This window comes from Podarcis vaucheri, assembly GCF_965113315.1.
Source record: "Podarcis vaucheri genome assembly, chromosome: 4".
NCBI classification, from domain to species: Eukaryota; Metazoa; Chordata; class Lepidosauria; order Squamata; family Lacertidae; genus Podarcis; species Podarcis vaucheri.
In genome coordinates, this window is record NC_138762.1 from 81923788 (window position 1) to 81946091 (window position 22304).

The window sequence follows — 22304 nt, forward strand, 5'->3', positions numbered from 1 at the left end:
TATTATAGTCAGCATGACCTTGACAGAAAGAGATAACAGAACCAGTTTAAACCAGCTGTAATCGGCTTCCCTGAAGGAATAACCCAAACAACACGAACCTTCTGCTTGTTTCTTTCACACAGATAAGCTTCCAGCACCCTCTTGAATTAAGTAGAATAGGAAAGATCTCTACACATCAGATCAATACGTTCTGCACTAAGAAATGCAAACTGACAGGAAGGCCTCAACTTTCTACACATTCCCATCCAGAAAAGCAGAACAAAAAGGAGTCTGTTTACCTGCCTGTAACATGGTACATATTTAGCTTTTATACTTACTTGCAAATCAGACAGCATACTTAACAGACTTCGTAACAAGCTTCTATCTACAGCTTCACCATTCCGTTCTCGTTCAATCAACAGCAGGATTCCATCAATCGTTTTTGTTTGAACTAATTTATCATTAATAATATGGCTTCTGAAAAGTTCTAATCCCATATCCCTGTAAAATTATAACAGGTTAATTACAATTTGATTTTATATAACATTACATGTTCTTATAGACCTAAAATAATATTATGCTTCTATTCCACAGTGTGAAGGCTCCGAGTTTGCTCCCTAGTATAATTTCAACTACAGATGCTTGCATGGCTTGAGAAGTGGTTACCACTGTAATGACCATTCCTTTTGCTGAAATTTGGATCGGCAGGAATGCATTACTTGCAGTTTTAAGATTATGAAACCAGAAGGGGCATAACAGAAGCCCTGTCTACATAGCTATTAAAGTTCTAAGAGAATTTTAAGGGTGCAGGTTATCAGTTAAATGGGAGCAGAAATCACCTGCTAAAATTCTTATTTTTGCAGAGACAGTAGTATATGCTTGTGGAACCTAGAACCCTCCGGATGTTGTTGGACTGCAATTCTAATCATTCCTGAACATTGCCCATGCTGACTGGAGCTGGTGGGATTAGGAGTTCAACAACATCTGAAGGGCCACAAGTTCCTGTGTAAAGGTACAAGGACTCATTTATAAGCAATTTTACATTTTACTAGCAATTTTACAGCCCATATATCCACATTACACACTGCAGGTGCATAATGGCCAACACTGTAATAACAGATCCACACACTGCCAACATACATACTACTTAAATACTGTACCTACCATATAGAAGGTAGCATTGAATTCTGAAGAACATAAGTACGATCCAAAAACAAAAAAATGCTTCTAATCATGATCTGCAAAAAAACAACCCATAAAGATAGAATTAATCTTCTTTGCTTATGCATTACCTCTACCATATATGTCACATTTCCTGATTTCCTATCCTCATCAATACCTAGGGTTATTATACATTCAGACTATATCTTGAAGTTTCATCAAGGAAGAGAATCTACAAGCCAAGAAAGAATTTATACAGTGTATGATCGCCAACAAATAAGAATTTTAAGGAGTTTCCTTAAACGTATACATGTTTCCTAGAGTTGTAATAATTTGGAGTGAAAAGCAGAAAAATAGGGCCAGCATATACTTAATATTGCTTATCTTAGCCAATATCAGTAGTTCAGAAGCAGCTGTGATTGCATAGTCAATTCCCAATAACCTCTTAATCTTAATCAACATTAATGTGTTACTAATCCAAAATTAATAATCTTAGCTTGATATTTTATGAGCATGACTGCTAAAGAAGTTTAACATAAAACATATCAAATATGGGGTGGCATTAATCCATAGGGCCAAATGACCATTAAATGTGAAAATTTATATATAATCAAACAGTATATAAATTTTGTTAAATGAATATTGCTAGCTAATATAAAGCCTATATATATATATATATATATATATATATATATATATATATATATATATATATTTGCTTTCGTAGATTTTCGCGGGTACAGGAATGCAGGTTTTGAGTGAGACCTCGTCGAAACGTCGCCCAGACACCCCGACTCTTACACGGGAAGACACCCGAAGACACCAAAACCTGCATATATATATATATATATATATATATATATATATATATATATATGATAATCCAAAACAGTATTAATTGGTGATGACACCGTCATTCTAATTTTCCTAATTAATTTTTCTTTTCCCAGCCAAAAGTTTTCTTAGGAGAGTTAGCAAAAAAGCTTGTGATTTATCTGTGCCAGCTGTACTGAGTTCTGTTTTTTTAAAGGGCCAACCTCTGGTCCAAGAAACTTGATAAGTGACTTAAAACATAATGGAGCATCAAGCTTGAACCCACTCACTTCCTGCTGTTTTGTCAAAACGTTATTGATTGGGTGAAAAAGGCAACTTTATGTAATTCGAATACTTAAGGGGATTTCACACATTCCCCAAAGTCAAATAGCTAGTTCCTAATGAGCTGCACCAATGTGCAATTAAATTTGAAGCCAGCAAGCTTCAAATGTGTTATGCAACTTCATATTTGTGAAACTAGGTAGCAGCTCAAGCACTCTTTGCTTTGGAAAAAGCAAAAAAGCAGGGATGCATCTAGGAAACGAAGTTGAAGTGAACTTCAAAGTCTTTCAAACTCTCACAACACAAAAAGAGAAGCCAAAGTAATGACCAGTTTGGCAAAGAACACCAAACTCTGTTTGTCCATATAATCATGCTACAAACTGTTTTTCAAAAGCAGATGCTTAATTTCATAGGGACTTGGTAATAAATTGTTTTTGTAGTAACAGAATTAAGATCTAACCAATAGCTTTTCAAGCAGTCAAAAGATTAAGCTACAAAGATCAAAGTTTATATATCCAAAGGAATATAATTGGCTTCGGCTTTCTCATTCAGTTTTTGTAAAACTTTTTCAAGTCATAAATACATATATCATTTAGTTAATTTAACAAAGAATCTAAGAGTTGAGCCAAGCAAATACAAATTTTCCTTAATTTTATTAATGGGGTCAAACAACAGATATGAACCTGAATTGCCTCTATGAGCTAACTGTGTTGCACAGTAGCTAGTGTCATCGACTATGACTAGGGGGTCCTGGTTGAAATTCCACACTAAGCCACAAAGTTCACTGGGTGATCATGGGACAACAATCATCTCTCAGTCTATCCTACCTCACAGGACTGTTGTGAGGCTAAAAATGAGAATCATATACATCAGCGATGGGAAACTTGTAAACTTCCAGATGTTGTTGGAATACAAATCCTATCATCCCTGAGACCCCAGACCATCCTGGCTGGAATGGATGGGACTTTTAGTCCAAATATACCAGGTTCCCCATTCCTGATGTAGATCATTTTGAACTGCTTGAAGAAATGTGGGATATACAACTTTTTTTAAAAAAGAAACAGAAATATGCATTATGAACTACATATAACTTACCATTTGTCTGCAGTGATCTTGCCAGCATCTGTTTATTTTCTTTAAAAACAGGAGACTGTCAAGAGAATCTGTGCTAGAAAGGTTAAGGGAAACTATTTTTTTTAGTCAATATATCAGTGGTTACTCTAGATTGGGATTCTAGCCTGAATTTGGAGCTATCATTTCTGAAAGAAATTAATGCTTCTGATTAGAAGAATTTCTAGACTTTTACAGTGACAACCACATCAAGTCTTTAAGAATCTGGAGTCTCCCTGCAAGCATCCAAGAGGGGAAATATATGATTCTTAGTATAGTTGAACGAAGGAAATTATTGCACTGATGATTAAACATACCCCAAATCTTCAAGAACTGTCAGCAATAGATTCTCCACTCTAGAACACAATCTTAGCCAAGCGAGACCTAAGCTAGACTCTGGGGAAATTAAGAATGCAAGTGGCCTTGTTAACTTCAATATCACTGTAAAAAGATGCCAACATGCTACAAACCTAAACCATAAACAAGACTTTACTTTTCAGATTCCAAGTACATTCTTTGTGAAGCATTATTACTTTGGTGAGACTACAATGTATACTTCATGAACACTAAAACTATTAATAACTGTTTGGCTGCGTTTTTTGTATATAAAAAGGATATTCTCTAAACTGCAGTATTTGGGCTTTCACGTGGTCTTCACAGACTTGTCTTAGCTGTTTATACAGCATAGGTGATGCTTTATAAGAACAGACATTTTCAACAGCCTGGGATATGAGGACAGAGAAAGAAAGAGTTCAACATCATCAATGTATCCACCACCACCTCCTTCCCCTCCTCCAGGTTTCAGATCCTTTTTATTTTTAAGGAGGGATAGAATACTTCTGGAAGAGATATCCCAGGGAGAGAAAACAGGTCTCCCCGTCCTCTTCTAGGTAAACCTATTTTGTCTTACTTAACTATATTCTTGAAACAGTTCAACTTATGGGAAGATTTCTGGGCAACTGCTTCACCAGACAGAATACTAGTTTATTCAAGCACTGAAAATAATATGGAGAAAATGCTCCAAAATAGACAGTTCAAAAGAAAATTAATCCAAGAAGACCCAAATGAGAATACTGGGTGCAATGGGGGAAATGGAGTGTCCTGGGAGAAGGCATGGCTGCCTGACTAGCTGGACTCAACAATGCCTTCCACAATGCATTCTTTTCTTGCAGGCTCCCCTTGTATATTTATAAAATCTATAATAACACACCACTCCTGACATTTTAGTAAGATTCATTTTTTAGCTTCTTGCCATAGGTCCAACACTGCAGGCAGATCCCCCAACTGTCCCATTTTTACTGGGACATCCCAGATGACAGAAGCCAATACTGGCTTCTGTTTTGATCCTAGAATGTTCTGTTTTTTGGTCAGGTGCTCTGGTTCAAGCACTGGACCAATAGACGCTCACTCTGGTGATTGTCAGCAGCGTCACACCAAAGCGCCTTCCCATCCAGCACTGTGGCATGACTCTCCTGATCGCCAGAACACTGGGTGAGAGTGGCACGAGGGGGCAGTGAGAGTGATGAGAGCAGGGGGTGAGGGATGGAATTTAACGTTCTGAATTTAGTTAGGAAAAAGTTGGGGCGTTGATGCAGGGTAAAGGATAAAATACCTGAATGCACCCCATGCATACAGAAATCTAGGCAGGGAGAAATCTAGGCATCAGGGCATTAGAAATGTCCAAGAACAGGTTTTCCACATGATGTATTCTTTGTTACAGACAGAAACTCTCCCAAATCACTACTTCTAAAATATCCATTTTATTCATACAAGTGTTTTAAAAAACCTCGAAACTCTTACTTGGTAGAGCTCTTCAAGATTATATTTAATAGATGTACTGCTTTGAATTGCTCTGACTGCTTCATGAAGCTTCTGCCATGTGTCCTGAGTGTAGTTATCAGGCAAAGTGGGTCTCTCTGCGTTAAACAGACAAAGAAAAAGGGGTGAGGAATAGTATATTCTTTCACAACTTTATAATTTTGAGTGTGGTTTCTTAATCGATAAATAAAGCATTTTCTATTTTTATTTGGAGGTTACGACCTTTTGTAACAGGCAACATGAAGAAAGTGCTTTTTTAAAAGGAAATAACAGTGTGATAAAAGATCACACACCTTTTAAACTTTATATGAAACACCATTCCATACAAACACGCACTGAAAAATACAAAAATCCACCAAATCAGCAGTCATTCAATTACTACGTCAAATGTGCAGAAAATGGTACCCTTATATACTCATGATCTGCATTTAGAGTATTCTGTGCATCACTCTTTCACACAAAGACTTCAGTCCTATGTATGCTTGGAAGTAAGCCCCACTGAACTGAAAGGGATTTACTCTCAACTAAACATGCATAGGATTAGGCTGCATATGTAGTACAAGGAACAGGTGTAATTTGTACTTTATCCCATTTCCTGTCACTTGATTGACGGTGATTAGTGCTCCACTTCTACATGTTAATAGTCAGTACTTTATTAAAAGGATATTGGCTTCCTCATAACTAATTTGGACCAACATTTCATTGTGCCCTTTTTTCCAGCCCTTTCATTTTTAGAGTCGTTTTTTCTTATGTAAAAAAGTTGACGGTGAATTTGTGCATCTGTATCCATTTATCACAATCACCCAATTTTTTCAGTTAATTTCAAAATGTGATATGGAGTGGATTGTTTCTAACCTCGCACATGTTCTCTGCTGTTATTCTTTTAATACCTGCAAAATTATGGATCTGTCTCTGGATGCAACTGCCAGTATCCAGCATTTTTTTTCTAAAGGTCAAAAATCCACATTATGAGGGAGCACACATTAACGAGGAACACCAAAATTATACTACTGGAACAAATGAAGGCTGCAATTCTGTGCAAACTTACTTGAGAGTGAATCCCACTGAACATATTAGGACTTGTTTCTGTGGAAACATGCATAGGGTTCCCCTGTACATGTGATACCTGTTGCTGCACATATATTCTAAAATGAACTGTCATGTATGTATATGTCCCTGAATTTGTTATGCAGCATTAAAGTGGGTAAGGGTGAGAAAGAAGGGTTAGGCTAACTAAGTTTAGGCAAGTAACATACCGGTAATGTTTTGTGAAAAAAATACAAAGCTCAGCTTCATAGGAGTGAAATCTCTCTTTTGGAGATGTTTAACTGGACACATGAGAGGTATAGATGCTTGAGAGTGTATACTTCAGATTGAAAGGATTAGTTGTTCCTTAGCATACTTTAACTTCCTCAACATTTCAGGTGATGTCTACAGATTCTAATTTGTTAATGATAAGAGTATGAAAGCAGTGGATAGCGGTTAGACACAATTAAACAACATGCAGTACACAGCAGCTTGCTGTCATTTGGTGGCCTGCAGACAATGCAGCAGGACACCAAGCAACAGATGAAGGAAATATGAGACTTAAAACTGCCTCTGTGATAACAGTAACAAAATCTAGTTTCACTCTTATAGAGAGGTCCCATGTGGACAGTAAAGTGAGGAAAGGGCAATGGATGTCACACGTCAACACAAGCCAAGGGGCCTGTGCTCCTGATTGGCTGCCAGTGACTGATCTGACCAGGCAAAGTGCCAAACACTCTTATACTCCTGCATGTCAAACAAGGAAAAGTTGCTTAGAGTCCTTGGTCTGCCTAACAAAGAGCAACCCCTCCCCAGCCAGGCTTAAGATGACAGCAAGTACATCTGTATGGTAAATATCAAGTTTCCTGCATTCAGGCATGTTTACAAGCAAGCTTGTATGTATGCAAGCAAACACACATACTCACACTCTTGTGTGCCTGAAGAGCTTTTTAAAATCAAGGAACACTTCTGGAATTCTGCTGACTCATATTAATAAGTCAACAGCATTACGATCAAAATATGTGAATCTTGAAGATACAGAGAAGTAAGACTGTTTTCACCAATCAGTTTTAAAATTGCTTGCTGTCTGTTAGGTCAAATGTCACTTTTAATGCCACATGTGAAAATGTTCTGAGCTACATTCACAAGATCACACCCTTTTACTCCACATAATTTTTTAGAGAGCCCCATCCCATTATCATACTTGCAGGTTCACCCATAAGAACATAGCAGGAGGCTTGGGGGCAAGAAATTAAGCTTCTGTCTTTAACCCCCTCAAGTGCAACTAGGGTTGCAAGCCTATGCATACTTACCTGGGAGGGAGTCCTATTGAAGTCAGTGGGGCTTACTTCTGAGTGTGTGTGTGTGTGTAGGCTTGCACTGAAAGGCAGGTTTCAAGGATATTAAGAGATAACCCCTGGGGTATAGGGCGGTATATAAATTCAATAAACAACAACAACAACCCTATCCACATTTGTGATGTTGATCGCCTAATATCCCCAGGTGCAAAACAAGGCAGGTCAGTAACATTAAAAGAAACAAACAAAACCCCCAAACCGACAGTGTAGGAGAAACCATTTTGTATCCCTAACTCGTCACCCAAGGAAAACCCACTTTTACACCATTTTTGCCTTTGAATCTGACAACCCCTCAAGCACATCTGCAAAGGGGTGGGAAACGAAAACAAAACCAGGTTGCCATTTCTAAACGAGCTATTCAAATGGGGACGAAAAAGCAGAACAAAACGTTTGAAATGAGGGTGTTGATGAGCGCGACACCTTCACTTGCAAAAAAACAAAACCCAAACAAACAGGGGAGACGAGTCCCACACGCGGACATCTCCTTCCACCTCCAGCATCCCAGGTGCGCTTGCACACCCACCTCTGAAGTTCTTGATCACTAATTTCTTGGACGTGGCCCCTCCACCCGCAGCTCCAGAGCCGGCCGGCCCGCTTCGGACGCCGGCCACAGCTGCCAGGGAAGCGGGCTTGGTGAAGCCGTTGGTGTGCCCCACCAGCGCCGACAAGTGCTGCTTCTTCTGGGGCTCGCCGGCCATGTTCGACCCAGCAATCCCGGGGGTGGGTGGGGTGTAGATTTCCCTTGGTGCCCCCTCCGGCTTTCCTCTCAGTTTTGAACGACGGCTCTCAAAAGGGGGCGACGGTAATAACAACGACGACGGTAAAGATCCTCGCCGCCAACGGGGCGCCGCCTCAGCGACCCAGGCGCTTCCATGAGGGGCGCGCGGAAAGCGAAGGAGGAAAAGGCCGGAGCGGAGCCCCCTTTCCCGGCCGCTGGACTCGGCGTGCAGACGACGACGCCCCCGATGCCGCCTCACAAAATGGCTCCTTTGGTTCCCCCCTCGGGTGAAGGCCGAAGCTGCTGCCTCCGCCGCGAGTCGGGGCGGCTGCTGAAAGCAAGGCCGAGGCGGCGGATGCGCCTCGCCGGTGCAGATACCTACGACTTCCTCGGCCCGGAGGAGGGCTCCAGCCTGCTGTCACGGGACTCGGGCAGGGGCCAGGCAAGGGGGTGGTGGGAGGCAACTGGCGAAGCAGCACCTCCGACACCGCCGCCGCCGTTTCCACAGCAGCAGCTCGGCGTTAGGCAGGCCAAGGCCGCAATCCTATATCCACTTACCTAAGGGGTGGGGGTGGGCGGTGCGCGGGCGAGGGAGGCGCTATTTCTGCTTTGTTTTGCTCTTACGTCGTGTGGTTTTTTGCACGGTAAAAGGGCGCCGTGTGATTCTTTGCATTGTGAATTAAACGGAACGACAAATCATTTAGTCAAACAAATAAATCAGTCAAACAAACCACCCACCCACCCATCTTCTTTGAACTCTACGCAAGTTCATTCTTTATTCGTCGTGGGAACAAGCTGATACTGTATAGTAAGGTCACCAGACGTCCTCGTTTCCCGGGGACAGTCCCCGGATTTACAAGTCTCAAGACCAAGCAGAAGAAGCTGCGAGGTTGGCATTCTGTCTGCCTCAGAGACAATGGAGGAGAAGTGGGGTGAAGACAAAAAGCACTGGGAGTTGAAGTCCCAAAACATCTGGAGGGCTGAGTTTGCCTATGCCTGCTATAGAGCTACCCATAGGGGAGAGACATGTTTTGTTGCAGCCGGGGCAGATGGAAGCCTCTGGGATGTGCTGCTGCAGATGATTATTATTATTATTATTATTATTATTATTATTATTATTATTTTATTAAGTGAATTTATACCTGGATGTCTCAGGGTGGTTCACAGATGCACCATTCACAGTGAGCAAAGATAATGAAGCTGTGACATTGACAGTTTATTTTCAGTTCTTTTCCTAACATGGGGTTTGCCATTTTGCAGCTGCAGAACAGCTGTCAACATTTTCACTGAGTTATCTAGCACAACTCAAATATATCTTTCCCTGTCAGTCACTACTATTTCAGTGTATAAATAATATATATGTATACACTGCTCAAATGTACACAACTTCACAATTGCTTACAAGGGGTAGGGCCTTTTAGCTGGGCTAGAACTATGTTGATTTGAACACAAAGTAAAACATTCATAACTGTTAATGATCCTCACTTGGCACAAAGTCTAGGCCCCTTTATTAAGAAGAAAGACCCACTGGGTTCAAGTATCCCATCAGCTTGCAACTTCACTCATTACTTGTGCAGTATGTAGGGCTGCCCATTGAAGGGGGCAAGTCACATTGAAATCCGTTGGACTTCTGGGTAAACATGCACCACCACGTTTGCTGCTTTCCACATTTGTGTTTTGATTTGTTGGAAGCTTCCCAGAGTGGCTGGGGTAACCCAGACAGATGGGCAGCATATAAATAAATATTATTATTATACAAATAGTAAAAACATTACATGATTACATGTGGGCTGTAGTCAGGTTTGCATGAGACTCTCACAGACTGAACGCGTATTTGGATAGTTTGCTCGAGAGTCTGGGCCACTGGTTGTTGCAAATTGCAATTCTACTGTATAAATAGGTATAGAGATAGCATGTGATTTTCTACGTACATATAAAGATTATATGCAAACGCCTAGAAGGTAGGGCAGAACAGCAACAACAAAAGTGGAACAACAGAACGGGATGAATTTAGCACCCCTGATCCTGTCATCTATATCGCCTTAAATCGGATAAAATCCCCGCCCCTAAGACGAACCCTGCGCCGGTTGCGATTTAAATAGGAGGCTTTGGTGAGGCCCCGCCCCCTTCAATCTAAGGTGAACGGCGAGCGGAGGCCCCGCCCACCCACCTCTGCCGGCCTCGCGAGGAGCCGCGACGCAGGCTGTATGGCCGAACATGTCACGTGAGCAGAAGGAGTAGGTGGAGCCTTGAGGTGGCGATAGCCAATCCGCGAAGGGGTAAGATCTCGGCGGAAAGGAAGTTCTTTTTTTTTCTAAGCTAACGCATCGTTGTCGGTGCGACTCTTCACTGCTGGGCTTCCTCGCGAACCGCCGAAGCGACGCGTCTAGGAGTTGCGTGTGCTGAAACTCGGCGGTAGGTCGTCAACAAGGGGCTCTCGGGGGAGGGGTCCGATGGAGTGGTTGTTCTGCGCATGCTCGGTGTGCAGCGTGGAGGAGTTCTGGGGCGCTGCACGTCGAAATCAGGCAAGAAAGCTCGTCGCTCTCCAACCCTGAAACCCGCAAGGCCTTTTTCTTTGCAAAGCTTCTCTCGTAATAAATGTCTGAGCCTTTCAAGTGCCCCAGACCTTCCTTCTTTCCTTTCTGAATGTACTTCTGAGCATGTGCAGAGTTTCTTTTTGGAATGTTGTGGTTCTAGCTTTCACGTCAGATAGATTATCACATCCTGGGGTGGATCATATCCTCTGCAGTTTCTCTGCTCTTTCTTTCTTTCTTTCTTTCTAGAAGTCTTGTGTGTATAGCAACATCTGATTTTTAATTTTAACATAGCCTGCTCTGCAAAGGCAAGAGTCATATCCATTCTCCCACCCCTTTTTACCCAAGCATGCAAACATTTGAGGAGGGTTGACGATAGTTTCCCCAGTCTGGTCCACAGAATAACTATTTTGTCATCATGATTCATAGTGTTCTTTTTGTTTTGTTTTCAGTATAAGGTGCTTACTTGCTTTGGAGCAACACCCTTTCAATGGCACATATCAGTATAAATCAGTATCTGCAACAGGTAAGTGATAGTTTTGTGGTGAATCTTACACATCCTAATTTGGAAGCAAGTGCCATTGAACTCAGTGGTGCTTACTTCTGAGTAGATATGTCTACCTTGGCCTTATCAGCACCACACTCTAATCAACTGAGCTAGCCATTAAAACTCTTATTAGAAAGTAGCTAATTGACTGGGCACAAAGTCTCTTCAAATTTTTACCTTTCTTTGCCTCACTAAAATCACCCATTGCTCACTGATATTCTTTTAGCTGTAGGGGATATAGAAGGCTGGTCTCTGCATTGGTGTAAGAATGAATGTCACATTCCCTTGCAGTGAAACTTGGAGGTTTCCCCACTCTTGCACCAGGAAATTGTCACTCTCCAGATGTTGTTCGACTCAAATTACGTTCAGTTGCTGGCAGCATGACTGCTGGTCAGGGATAATCAGAGCTGTAGTCCAACAACATCTTGAGGGTAACAGGTTCTCCTCCCTAGCCTTTTCACCAAAATGGCAATTGACAAAACAAGGAATGAGAATATTTCTTACTGTTTCTGTGGGTATGGCTAGGGAATTTGTTCTATAATATTTTGTTTGTGTGTTCTTATTACAGGTGTTAGAATCTATTGACAGCAGAGATGGACTGTTTTGTGCTGAGTTGGTGTCATTTAAACATCCTCATGTTGCAAATCCTAGACTTCAGGTAAGAGATTTGGGTTGCAATCCTGTATACACTTTATCTGCAAGTAAGACTAGCAGAACTGAATGGGGCTTACTAAGCATGTTTACTATGGAATAAAACAATAAAGGTAAAGGACTCCTGGACAGTTAAGTCCTGTCAAACTTGACTATGGGCTGCAGCACTCATCTTGCTTCAGGTCGAGGGAGCAGGCATTTGTCCGCAGACAGTTTTCTGGGCCATGTGGCCAGCATGACTAAACCACTTCTGGCACAACAGGACACCATGACGGAAACCAGAGCGCACGGAAATGCCATTTACCTTCCTGCCACAGCAGTACCTATTTATCTGCTTGCATTGGCATGCTTTTGAATTGCTAAGTTGGAAGGAGCTGGGACAGAGCAATGGGAGCTCAACCTGTTGCACAGATTCTAACTGCCCACCTTCTAATCAGCAAGCCCAAGAGGCTCAGTGGTTTAGACCACAGTGCCATTATGGAGTAACCCCCACTGTACATGGTGGGTGTTTATTCTGAGTAAACATGTATAAGCATGAAAATCTTCAGCATTTACATTAAGGGAACTCAACTGCTCTGCTGTATTTGTACTGAAAAGGTAATTTCTGCCGTAACCATTTCCAGTGTAAAATAATTGCATTCTGCTACATTATTTTGGTTAGTTAATTTATAACTGCCTTCATATTTCAACTATGTGGTTTACTTATCCCAACAAAAAGGAATTGGTATAATGCAAATTCTGCATTCAGTACCAAACAATACCACTAATATTACTACTAATAACAATTCCACATTTTAAGCAGGATAATTAAAAATGAATCTCTCTAAGCATTGTATATAAATAAGAACCACAAAAATAAAACCTTAATTACCAAGGCAAGCCATAGACCAAATAGTAAGATCTTCAGGAGCCCTGCCCATATGTTCAGCTCTTGAATACATTGTCTTTTATTGTACTTTATGAACTTGATTTACATGCACAATTTTTTCTTGTCACATATTATAATAAATGTGTTTGCATGGATCTGATCACTTTCCCTCATATGCACACCGTTTACTGAATATGCACTGACGTTCTAAATTTTCTCACAGATAATTTTAAAATGTTAGCGCAATAGGCCAATTTTAAAATGTTAGCGCAATAGGCCAATTTTAAAATGTTAGCGCAATAGGCCAATTGGCCACACAGGCCAATATTGCAAGCTTTATGAATGAAGAACTGTTGCTGTTGTTTTTTCACGCTGTTGAGTCAGTAATTGATTGCACAATGTCCAACAATCCCTGTTCCCCTGGTGGTTTCTTTCCCCTAAATCTAGCCCTTTTTGTTACATTCTTTTGCATGTAACAAGGTATCACATTTCTCATTGCATTTAATTTATTATTAGCTTTCATCTCCAGAAGAAAAATGTCAGCAAGTGCTGGAACCACCCTATGATGAAATGTTTGCTGCCCACTTAAGGTAAAACTTTTTGGGGGGTTATGGCTTGAATTCTTGAAGATTCAAGCTACAAGTTCTATGCATATTTTACCTAGGAGTAAGACCCATTGAACTTAGTGCAGTGCAAAATGGAGGGACATAAGCATTGGAAGCAGTGATAGTAAAAACAGAAAAACTGTAAGAGGAGCCCCAGTGCTCTGTATAATGTGTAACCAGGTTATGTGTATGCTCACTTGAAAATCAGTCCTGCTTTATTCAGTCTGTACAAGATTGCAGTCTGTAAGCTGGAAAGTAAAAAAATTCTGCTCAAATATCTTTAGTGTAGAGGAAAATAACAAGTATTACCTGTTGCCAAATACAAATTTTTAGACTTCAGTGCTGAAACAAACGTACTCGAAAGTAAGCACTCTGGGTAGATAGGGAGGTGTTTTTGCTGAGCAAATAGGCAAAGAATTGCACTTATCAATCTAGCTAAAGAAAATAGTATAAAGCTTTGCTATTGTCTCATGAATCTTAATCTTTGTCTCTCCTCTTGATAGATGTACTTACGCAGTTGCCAACCATGATTTTGTAGAAGCTTACAAGTGCCAGACAGTTATAGTACAATATCCTTTATGATTCACTCCATTAAAAGTCTGCTATGGAATTCTGAGTTCAGAACCTTCAGCATGGCCTACGGAATAAACAAGTCTGTGTTATGACAATATGGGCTGCTGGCTGCATTCCCAGGAGAAGATAGTGTTGAACTGAAGGATATGGAGAGATGCTGGGCTTTCGTTAGATAACTGGACAAATGGGACATTTGTGCTGCTGGCTGGATGAACAATATTCCCCACCAGCCTGGTTTTATCCAGATGTTGGTGGGCTACAACTCCCATTACTCTCATCAACTAATGGGATTTGTAGTCCAGCAACATCTGAAGAGCTTCAAGTTGGGGAAGGATGCACCTAACTTCGAGGTACCTGCATAATTGCCACCCCATTGTGGATGGAATTGCTTTTCTCCTTAAAAACCACATTTGCTGTTTGGTAGTGCTGTTATATCCATCCCTTGCTTTAGATATCTAAGTGATACCGGTGGCATGGAGTGACTTTTGCCAGCTTCTGGTGGTGTGGTAGCTTCAGCCTGGATACAGACAACCTGGCTCCTGGCAGCCACCCTCTGGTAAACATCTGTAGTGAATTACTGAAATACATGGTCCATGAGGCTGCCCAGTCGCTGTTGCCATTATTGTTGTCTGTGTTTGCTTTAATAACACATCATTATATAAATCACAGTGTATTAATTTTCCGTGACCCTTGCACATCTTTCCTGAGAGCCTTTCAAGCACACAAAGAAGAAAACTGGTAAGTATCTGGTAAACGTTTAAGGAGAACTATGCCGTTGCTAAATAGAACGGACTTTTCACCTAGAGGCAAATGCCATTTCTTCTGTTGATGGTCAAAACGCCATTGCATTTAAAGCCATCTCTAAATGTTTCATCATTAGTTGTGCATAGGGCCAACTAAGGCTATTAGAAATCATGAAAACAAAGGTTGCACAGCTCCCAGCAAGAAGGATTGAAAGGACAAATGTGAAGAGAAAAGATGGAGCGTGGTGTAGGGGAGATGGTATCAAAGAGTACCATGAAAGGGGTATCTCTGAAGGCTATATATATGTGCTTGAGGGCAAACTTAAAACTGCCCCGTAAGCTGCTAGACTTGGGATATGTTGTATGCATTGTTATGTTGTATTTTATTTTTTTCCAGGGCTTTGCCTATTATGTATGCGGTAGCCCTCGATCTTCGAATTTTTGCTAATAGTGTAAGTAGTATCTTTAGTCACTAAGTTACTGGGTGCCAGTGAGATTGTTGGGGGGGGGGTGAAGGCCTCTGATCTGGGGAAAACCTTGGGGTTTTTCTGTGCTCACCCTGAGACTCGCCTTGCCTTGGGAGCACTTGCTCTGCATATTGCTTTGAGGTTTTCTTACACTCAAGCAATATATAAATTTGGTTAAAGAAATTGTTCTTGGGGTCTTGTTTGCAGTGTAAGCAGGACATGCGTTGGTTCTACAAAGCAAGCGTTTCCTACAGGGCAGTTGTTCTGACAGCAGACAATCTAATTTTGTTGGTCGTGGGGTTGGGAGGAGAGAACTGGCCTATGGTGTGTTTAAGGACATGTTGAAGATGTCTACTGCTCAGAGCAAAATGGTTAGACCCTTGATTGTGCAGCTGTGTGTTTGCAACAGGCAGAATGAGGGGTTGATTCATCCTTTTCGAATGCATGTTTGAGTTCTACACTTCATCTCGGTTACTGTTAGGAAAAGACAAAGGCCTGCCAGTAGGAGTATGACTGTGACTCTCGGTTGCTTTGTGTCACGATAGGCTGACCAGCAGCTGGCAAAGAAAGGCAAAGGCAAAGTTGGCGACATGTTGGAAAAAGCAGCAGAACTCCTTATGAGCTGTTTTCGAGTATGTGCCAGTGACACGTAAGTGAATGTGCTGTTTAAATTGGACCAGGAGTAGCCTGTGTGTGTCTATATATATGTATATAGGTGGCAGCTTGGTTAGGTTCTGTTGATTTTGTCGGTTTGCAAAAAAGTGGATCAGAGGCTTAGAGGATTTTCTTTGTATTTTAAAAAATCCTGCCTTTTAAAATACAATCTGATCCTGATGCATTTTTAATGTTTTTTATAGTCGAGCTGGCATTGAGGATTCCAAGAAGTGGGGCATGTTGTTTCTGGTGAATCAGCTGTTCAAGATTTATTTTAAGGTACGACCTTGAACCAAACTCCTAAAGCAATCCTGCCGTTTGTGCTGATTTCCCTCTGCTAACGTCAGGCTCGTTTCCAGATCAACAAGCTTCATCTGTGCAAACCGCTGATAAGAGCAATTGATAGCTCAAATCTCAAAGATGAATACAGTATGGCACAGAGGGTTACATACAGATACTATGTTGGACGGAAAGCTATGTTTGACAGTGACTTTAAACAAGGTACTGTATTGGTTTATTTGTTTTTTGCCAAAAGTGTTGTGCACATTGATGTGGTTTTGTGCAGTTTTAAGCAGTTTGTGTTGGTGCATCTATCTGTAATGCCATTGTGATGTGATGTATTGCACTGGTGCAGTAGCGCTTAAGGTGAAGGTACAAACTACAATTCTTCAAGCCGCAAGTTATAGGAGTGGGTTAGTTAGCCTTGTTAGCTAAATCTCTCTGCAGATGCACTGCTGCCCATTTAAGAGTGCTATGGGCGCGTGACTCTTTCCTATCTATAATCTGTCATTTGAATTCTACTCAGTATTGATCCAGAGTAGATTCCAATGCAGAGTAACAACTTAAACATGTTGCAGGATCCTCCCCAAAAAGGCATTTTATCCAGCAGAGCCTTACTGCTACTGAAGGCAAATGAGCATAATGGTCACAAATCCAGTACATTCAGGATTGGCACTGTCCATAAGAAATCCAGTTGCAGCAGTCTTAAACTTGCAGTAACTTATAGTTTGACTAAATCTTAACACTAGATATAGAGCACCACACCAGAAGGAAAAGAGATAGAAAGAGAGAGAGAATGAAACCCAGGATCCATCTGGCCTATTATTATAGTCAGCATGACCTTGACAGAAAGAGATAACACAACCAGTTTAAACCAGCTGTACTCAGCTTCTCTGAAGGAATAACCCAAACACCATGAACTTTCTGCTTGTTTATTTCACACAGAGAAGCTTCCAGAACCTTCTTGAATTAAGTAGAATAGGAAAGATCTCCACACATCAGATCAAGACTTTCTGTACTAAGAAATGCAAACTGACATAATCTCTCCCCCCCCCCAACCTTTCAGTTTCAGATGAAACTATGGCTAGTATTACATCTGAACCGCGTGGTTTCATTAACCATAGTTAATGGCAGCCATGGTTAGAAATGGGTTTGCACTAGCTGTGGTTTGTGTCGATGTAACACTGCAAATAGTTAGCCCTGAAGCTGAAAGAAGAAAAGGGGATTGTCCAGGAGAGCCAAGGAAGGGAGAATGCACAACCCCCAAAGCACTGCTGATGTTCTAAATCTAGTTCTGTGGTAATGTCTACCTGAAACTAAAGTGTGTGGAGTTGCATTAATATTGTAAGCATTTTATATACATATTTTCCTCTCTAGTTTTATTGATATACTACTTTCAGTGTTCAAGTAGGAGGGGAAAAAGAGAGGTAGTTTGGCTTCACATTAAGCCAGCCTCGGTTATATCTGTTGGGGGGGTGGGGAGTGAAATGACCTGAAAATAAGTAAAATGGCTCTCATTCAACTTAGGTCACATACTTAAAAAAACCAAAACAGTGTGTCAGAGTCTTTTGCTTTCCCAAACACTTTGGTTTCTGGCAAACATTGGAAGGCAAAAGCTTATTTTAGAAGACATCTGAGGGCAGCCCTGTTTAGCTTTTAATGTTTAATAGCTTATTGTATTTTAGTGTTCCGTTGGAAGCCGCCCAGAGTGGCTGGGGAAACCCAGCCAGATGGGCGGGGTATAAATAAATTATTATTATTATTATTATTATTATTATTATTATTATTATTATTATTATTATTGCAATTCAGGAAAGCTGATACCACAGAGCTAACAGTGAGTGTGGAAATAAATGCTATGAAACTTGACTATATACAAGCCACACTCAAATATGATGATAAATATTTTGTTTGGGTGGGGGAAGGAGTGGCGGAGGCTGGTTTTATTTCAGGACAAAAAGCTGTGAACCTTTTCCAGGTAGCTTTGACACCATTATTCTAAAAAGTGTTTTCTTACCATTGGTAAATATGGGGTATCTGTTTCAGCCATGGCATTAATCTTCTTTCTGTGTTTTCAGCGGAAGAGTATCTGTCTTTTGCCTTTGAGCACTGCCACCGCTCCAGCCAGAAAAACAAAAGGATGATTTTAATTTATTTGCTGCCTGTGAAAATGTTACTGGTGAGTGGCATCTGAACATACCAAAATCCTTTTGGCATACTCCAGCGCTTTGTAACTATGATATGTGTTTACAGAAATCCAGCCACATGCTGATAACTAATCGGCGTTTAAAGTTCCTAGTTCGCAGCAAAACCAAGAGGTGTATTCAGTGCCTGGTAGTTTATGCTTGGCTTGGTGAATCACCAAGTCAATGGCGAAAATTGCAGATGGCTCAGTTGGAACTCTGCTGAGAACCATTCCAGAACAGAGGGCTAGATTTCTTCAAGAGCAGGGTGTCCTAAAGCTGTCAAATCAACTTCAGACTATGCTTTGATTTCAGGGCCACATGCCAATGATCCAGCTTTTAAAAAAATATGACCTCATGCAGTTTGCTGAAGTTACAAAGGCTGTGAGGTAAGTTTCATTTCTTTGATAGAATCTGACCTTTTATGAGCTGATTTCCACATTCACAACAGGGCTTCAGCTTCCTTCCGTCTCCCCATAAACCTTCCCTACTGCATAGAAAACTACTGTGTCCAGAAGAAGCAGTTCTCCTTTTCCCTGTCCATCCACATCCTTCCCTATTTCTATGTACCATATGTAGGAAAGACATGCTGTATGCATCTGCCCTGAAACAAGCCTTTTCACAACGCTTCTTAATTTTAAATTCCTCTAGTGAAGGGAACCTTCTTTTATTGAACGAGGCTCTGGCGAAACATGAGACGTTCTTCATTCGCTGTGGTATCTTCCTTATTCTCGAGAAGCTGAAAATCATCACCTACAGGAATCTCTTCAAGAAAGTGTAAGGAGAGTATCACTCGTGTTGTCTGAAAGGGCAGTCTGTGATGAATATGTACTTAGAGTTATTATAATAATTTCTGGTGTTAAATATAGGGAAAAGCCATCTGGGCTTGAATCATGTTACCTCTTGCCATTTTCGTTAACAAACAGAGTCCTGTGACATTTTTAATGGCGGAAATAAACAAGCTGAAGTTTTTCCTTCAGAGCAATTGGTTCCTCTTACATCTAGGGTCTAATAATTAGAGAGCCAGTGTGGTGTAGTGGTTAAGAGCGGTGGGCTCGTAATCTGGTGAACCGGGTTCGTGTCTCCGCTCCTCCACATGCAGCTGCTGGGTGGCCTTGGGCTAGTTACACTTCTCTGAAGTCTCTCAGCCCCACTCACCTCACAGAGTGTTTGTTGTGGGGGAGGAAGGGAAAGAAGATGCTTTGAGACTCCTTCGGGTAGTGATAAAGCGGGATATCAAATCCAAACTTCTCTTTTTCCTAACTGTAAGAGTGCTGATTAAAAATGTATTTTCCTGTTTGTAGGCCTAGATTTACACCTTTGCCAGATATTCCTGGAAGCAGTTGTTAATGTAATAGCCATTATTGCTTTTTAAATCCATTTCTTGGTTTGAGATCTACCTGTTAAGATTTGGTTTAAAGACCAGGGAAGTTTTACCTGAAAAGGGAAGACCGTCCAGGATGGGGGAAAGACTGACTCTGACCCCTTTCTCTTGACTCTGCCTCTGGTCCTGCTGGCATATGAAGATTCAGCCAGGCTGCCATGTTTGTTTGTTCGTTTTGTTAGGCGACTCTCCCTTTTGGTAGCCATGATGCTAGTTACCTTGGAAAAATTTCTAGGAACATTTCACTGAATATGAACAAAACTTGTAGAAATCAAGTTAGGGGCAAGAAGTAAAAATGAATTACATTGTGTTAACTTTGTTTTCTTTCCTTTTTTAAAAGGTAAAGAAGTTGGCAGATTCAGGAACAACTGGCATAACTAGATTATTTTGCCCCCTAACCCTGTGCTTGGAGTACAGCCTTAGGTTTCTGTCCCACCTCAAAAATAAAGGAGGATGCAATGGATGCAGCTAAGCTTGAGATTTTAGTGACTAAGTGAGGTTTATTTCCCCCTTAAATCTTTGTCCATATATTATAACAGGTCGCACCCAGCTTTGACTCTCTGCTGAGGGGAAAAAATTGGTTGGATTAGCATGGCCTGGCCTTTAGGTGGGGCTCAAATATGGTTTCCCCAGATAGAGAAAGTATTTTGTACTCCCCCATTTACAGAAATATGAATTGGTACTTACAGGATAGAGATGGTGGGACTCCCATCTAGGTTTGCTACAGTAACTGAGGTGTGCTTGTTCTTCTTTCAGGTATTTGTTACTTAAAACTCACCAGCTGTCTTTAGATGCCTTTCTGGTTGCCCTGAAATTCATGAAAGTTAATGATGTTGATACGGATGAAGTCCAGTGCATTCTAGCTAACCTCATATATATGGTGAGCATCGTGGTTTTTCATTCATCATGAACAAATGAAACCATTCTGCACAAACATGTTGTTGTCGTACCAGACCTATATAAAACCAACTCTCAATTCATTAATGAACACTGGCAAGTTATTTGCATATATGGTGGCATGCATAGACTTGTGCATATTCAGTGCAAATATTTCATAAATCTAATACTAAAGTATTAAGCAAGGGGCATTTTCTTAGTGGTGGTTTTACGCACTACCACAATATGGGTACAAAAGGATGTCTATTATCCTGTGCAGGCCTCTCACATTGCCCACTTTCTTTTCTGTAGAAAATGAAAAAGGTTTGCCATTTTTCTGGCTTTTCATCCACTATTAACTACACAGTGTCCCATTTAAGTAGCAAATGAAAAACTATTGCTTTTATAACATGATGATATTATTTGGAAGCCCTGTGCACTTTACTGAATACATATCTCATTCCAGCAAAAGTCTATAAAGGGTTTTACCTTCGCAATACTAATATTCATTTTCCTGTTCCAGGGTCACATCAAAGGCTATATATCGCACCAGCACCAAAAGCTTGTTGTCAGCAAGCAAAACCCGTTTCCTCCACTGTCTACCGTCTGTTGAATCTGCTGTGACCTAAATGGAGACGTGCTGTCCATCGACACTGGTTGCTGTTGGAGCAGGATGGAACTGGCCGTGAATTTAGACCAAATCTGTTGGGAGTACTCATGAGTATTTAAGAGACTGCTATAATGAAATGGGGCTTTCCTGCTTATTCCTCCAACCCAAACCAACTCTGCACTCTGCATAGGACCTTTTCAAACAGCAGGCAGGCAGAGGCTGCAGCAGGCTGGGGAAAATGGGACAATCTGGCGAGGCTGCCTTGTGGAACTGTGCTGGATCCAAGCCTTGTAGAAAACTGCAAACTTTTTCTAAAAATTGTTTTTGTAACATTGTGTCTTCTTTTGACACGCTTTGGTTAAATGTTACTGTAGCTGGAACAGTTGAAAATGTGTTTTGCAACCATTTGTATCTGATATTGGTTGACTAAATACTGAATAACAGTAAACATTTATCTTGTGGTATTTGTGTGTTCAAACGACAGAGAAGGGCTAGAAAATCCTCATTTTTTTCTGAGAGGATTGAAACTTTTATTTATTGGACGTTTTTAAAATGCTTTGGTGTGGCTTGTTTGCTTTCCTCATGCACTGTGTGCGACCTGCGTTTAGCATCTTTTGAAATAGTTGACTGCAAAAAAAAAAAGACATTGAATTTAGAAAGAATAATAGTTTGTCTGGTTTTGTAAAATAGTTGCAGAGCTCCATTTTGTGAAGCATTCCGATTCCTTTCTGCAGTGTGTATCCCAGGAGTCACAGAAATAAATGCGATAATTCCCACTGAAGAGACTACAGCGGTGAATAAGAAGAATGTTTTTGGCATAAATTTATAGTCAGATTTTACACCACGGTTTTATCAATCTATGCAGGTGACATTTGTCCTACATAGATGGGCTTTCATTGCCCCTACAAGATGGCATGTAGGACAATGTCTTAAAGTGTTGTGTGAAATCCTGTCACACAGGAGCACCCTTGCTTGCTAAAACTCATGCAGATGTAGCCATGGAAATCAAAAGGCACCAACAGTTGCAATATCTCAGGACCAGCTAGTACTGTGTAAATAAAGCTA

At 40.9% G+C, this 22304-nt stretch overlaps 2 protein-coding genes across 4 annotated transcripts in view; one reads left to right on the forward strand and one right to left on the reverse strand.

The window, feature by feature from the left end:
• CUL4A (cullin 4A) overlaps positions 1-8489 on the reverse strand; it is a 31614-nt gene extending 23125 nt beyond the window's left edge. Inside the window, exons 1-6 of the mRNA XM_082218627.1 lie at positions 8071-8489; positions 5146-5261; positions 3963-4067; positions 3331-3399; positions 1144-1217; positions 318-480 (exon numbers count right to left, since the gene is read on the reverse strand). Coding sequence (XP_082074753.1) covers positions 318-480; positions 1144-1217; positions 3331-3399; positions 3963-4067; positions 5146-5261; positions 8071-8245 — 702 coding nt within the window. The 5' untranslated portion in view covers positions 8246-8489. The remainder of the gene's footprint in view (positions 1-317; positions 481-1143; positions 1218-3330; positions 3400-3962; positions 4068-5145; positions 5262-8070) is intronic.
• A 2015-nt stretch (positions 8490-10504) lies between these two features.
• Positions 10505-21687, forward strand: PCID2 (PCI domain containing 2). 3 transcript variants are annotated; one of them, XM_082218771.1, is made up of 15 exons: positions 10505-10680; positions 11252-11325; positions 11915-12004; positions 13382-13455; positions 13974-14039; positions 14740-14781; positions 15184-15238; positions 15799-15902; positions 16111-16186; positions 16267-16408; positions 18265-18365; positions 18685-18758; positions 19021-19146; positions 20510-20633; positions 21153-21687. In XM_082218771.1, the coding sequence occupies exons 2-15, from the start codon at positions 11290-11292 to the stop codon at positions 21240-21242; spliced, it is 1200 nt and encodes a 399-aa protein (XP_082074897.1). In that variant the 5' UTR covers positions 10505-10680; positions 11252-11289; the 3' UTR covers positions 21243-21687. The 3 variants fall into 3 exon arrangements, with proteins under 3 accessions (XP_082074897.1, XP_082074898.1, XP_082074899.1); XM_082218772.1 differs by lacking the exon at positions 10505-10680 and adding an exon at positions 10749-10856; XM_082218773.1 differs by lacking the exons at positions 10505-10680; positions 11252-11325; positions 11915-12004; ... (1 more) ...; positions 13974-14039; positions 14740-14781 and adding an exon at positions 14092-14393.
• The last annotated feature ends 617 nt before the right edge of the window (positions 21688-22304 follow it).

What these genes read in the sequence shown, in the direction of transcription:
- PCID2 (XM_082218771.1), top strand. Translation starts at nt 11,290, where the DNA reads ATGGCACATATCAGTATAAATCAGTATCTGCAACAG. An exon ending in TAAATCAGTATCTGCAACAG is followed by an intron (nt 11,326 to 11,914) that starts GTAAGTGATAGT and finishes TTCTTATTACAG; the next exon opens with GTGTTAGAATCTATTGACAG. An exon ending in TTGCAAATCCTAGACTTCAG is followed by an intron (nt 12,005 to 13,381) that starts GTAAGAGATTTG and finishes ATTTATTATTAG; the next exon opens with CTTTCATCTCCAGAAGAAAA.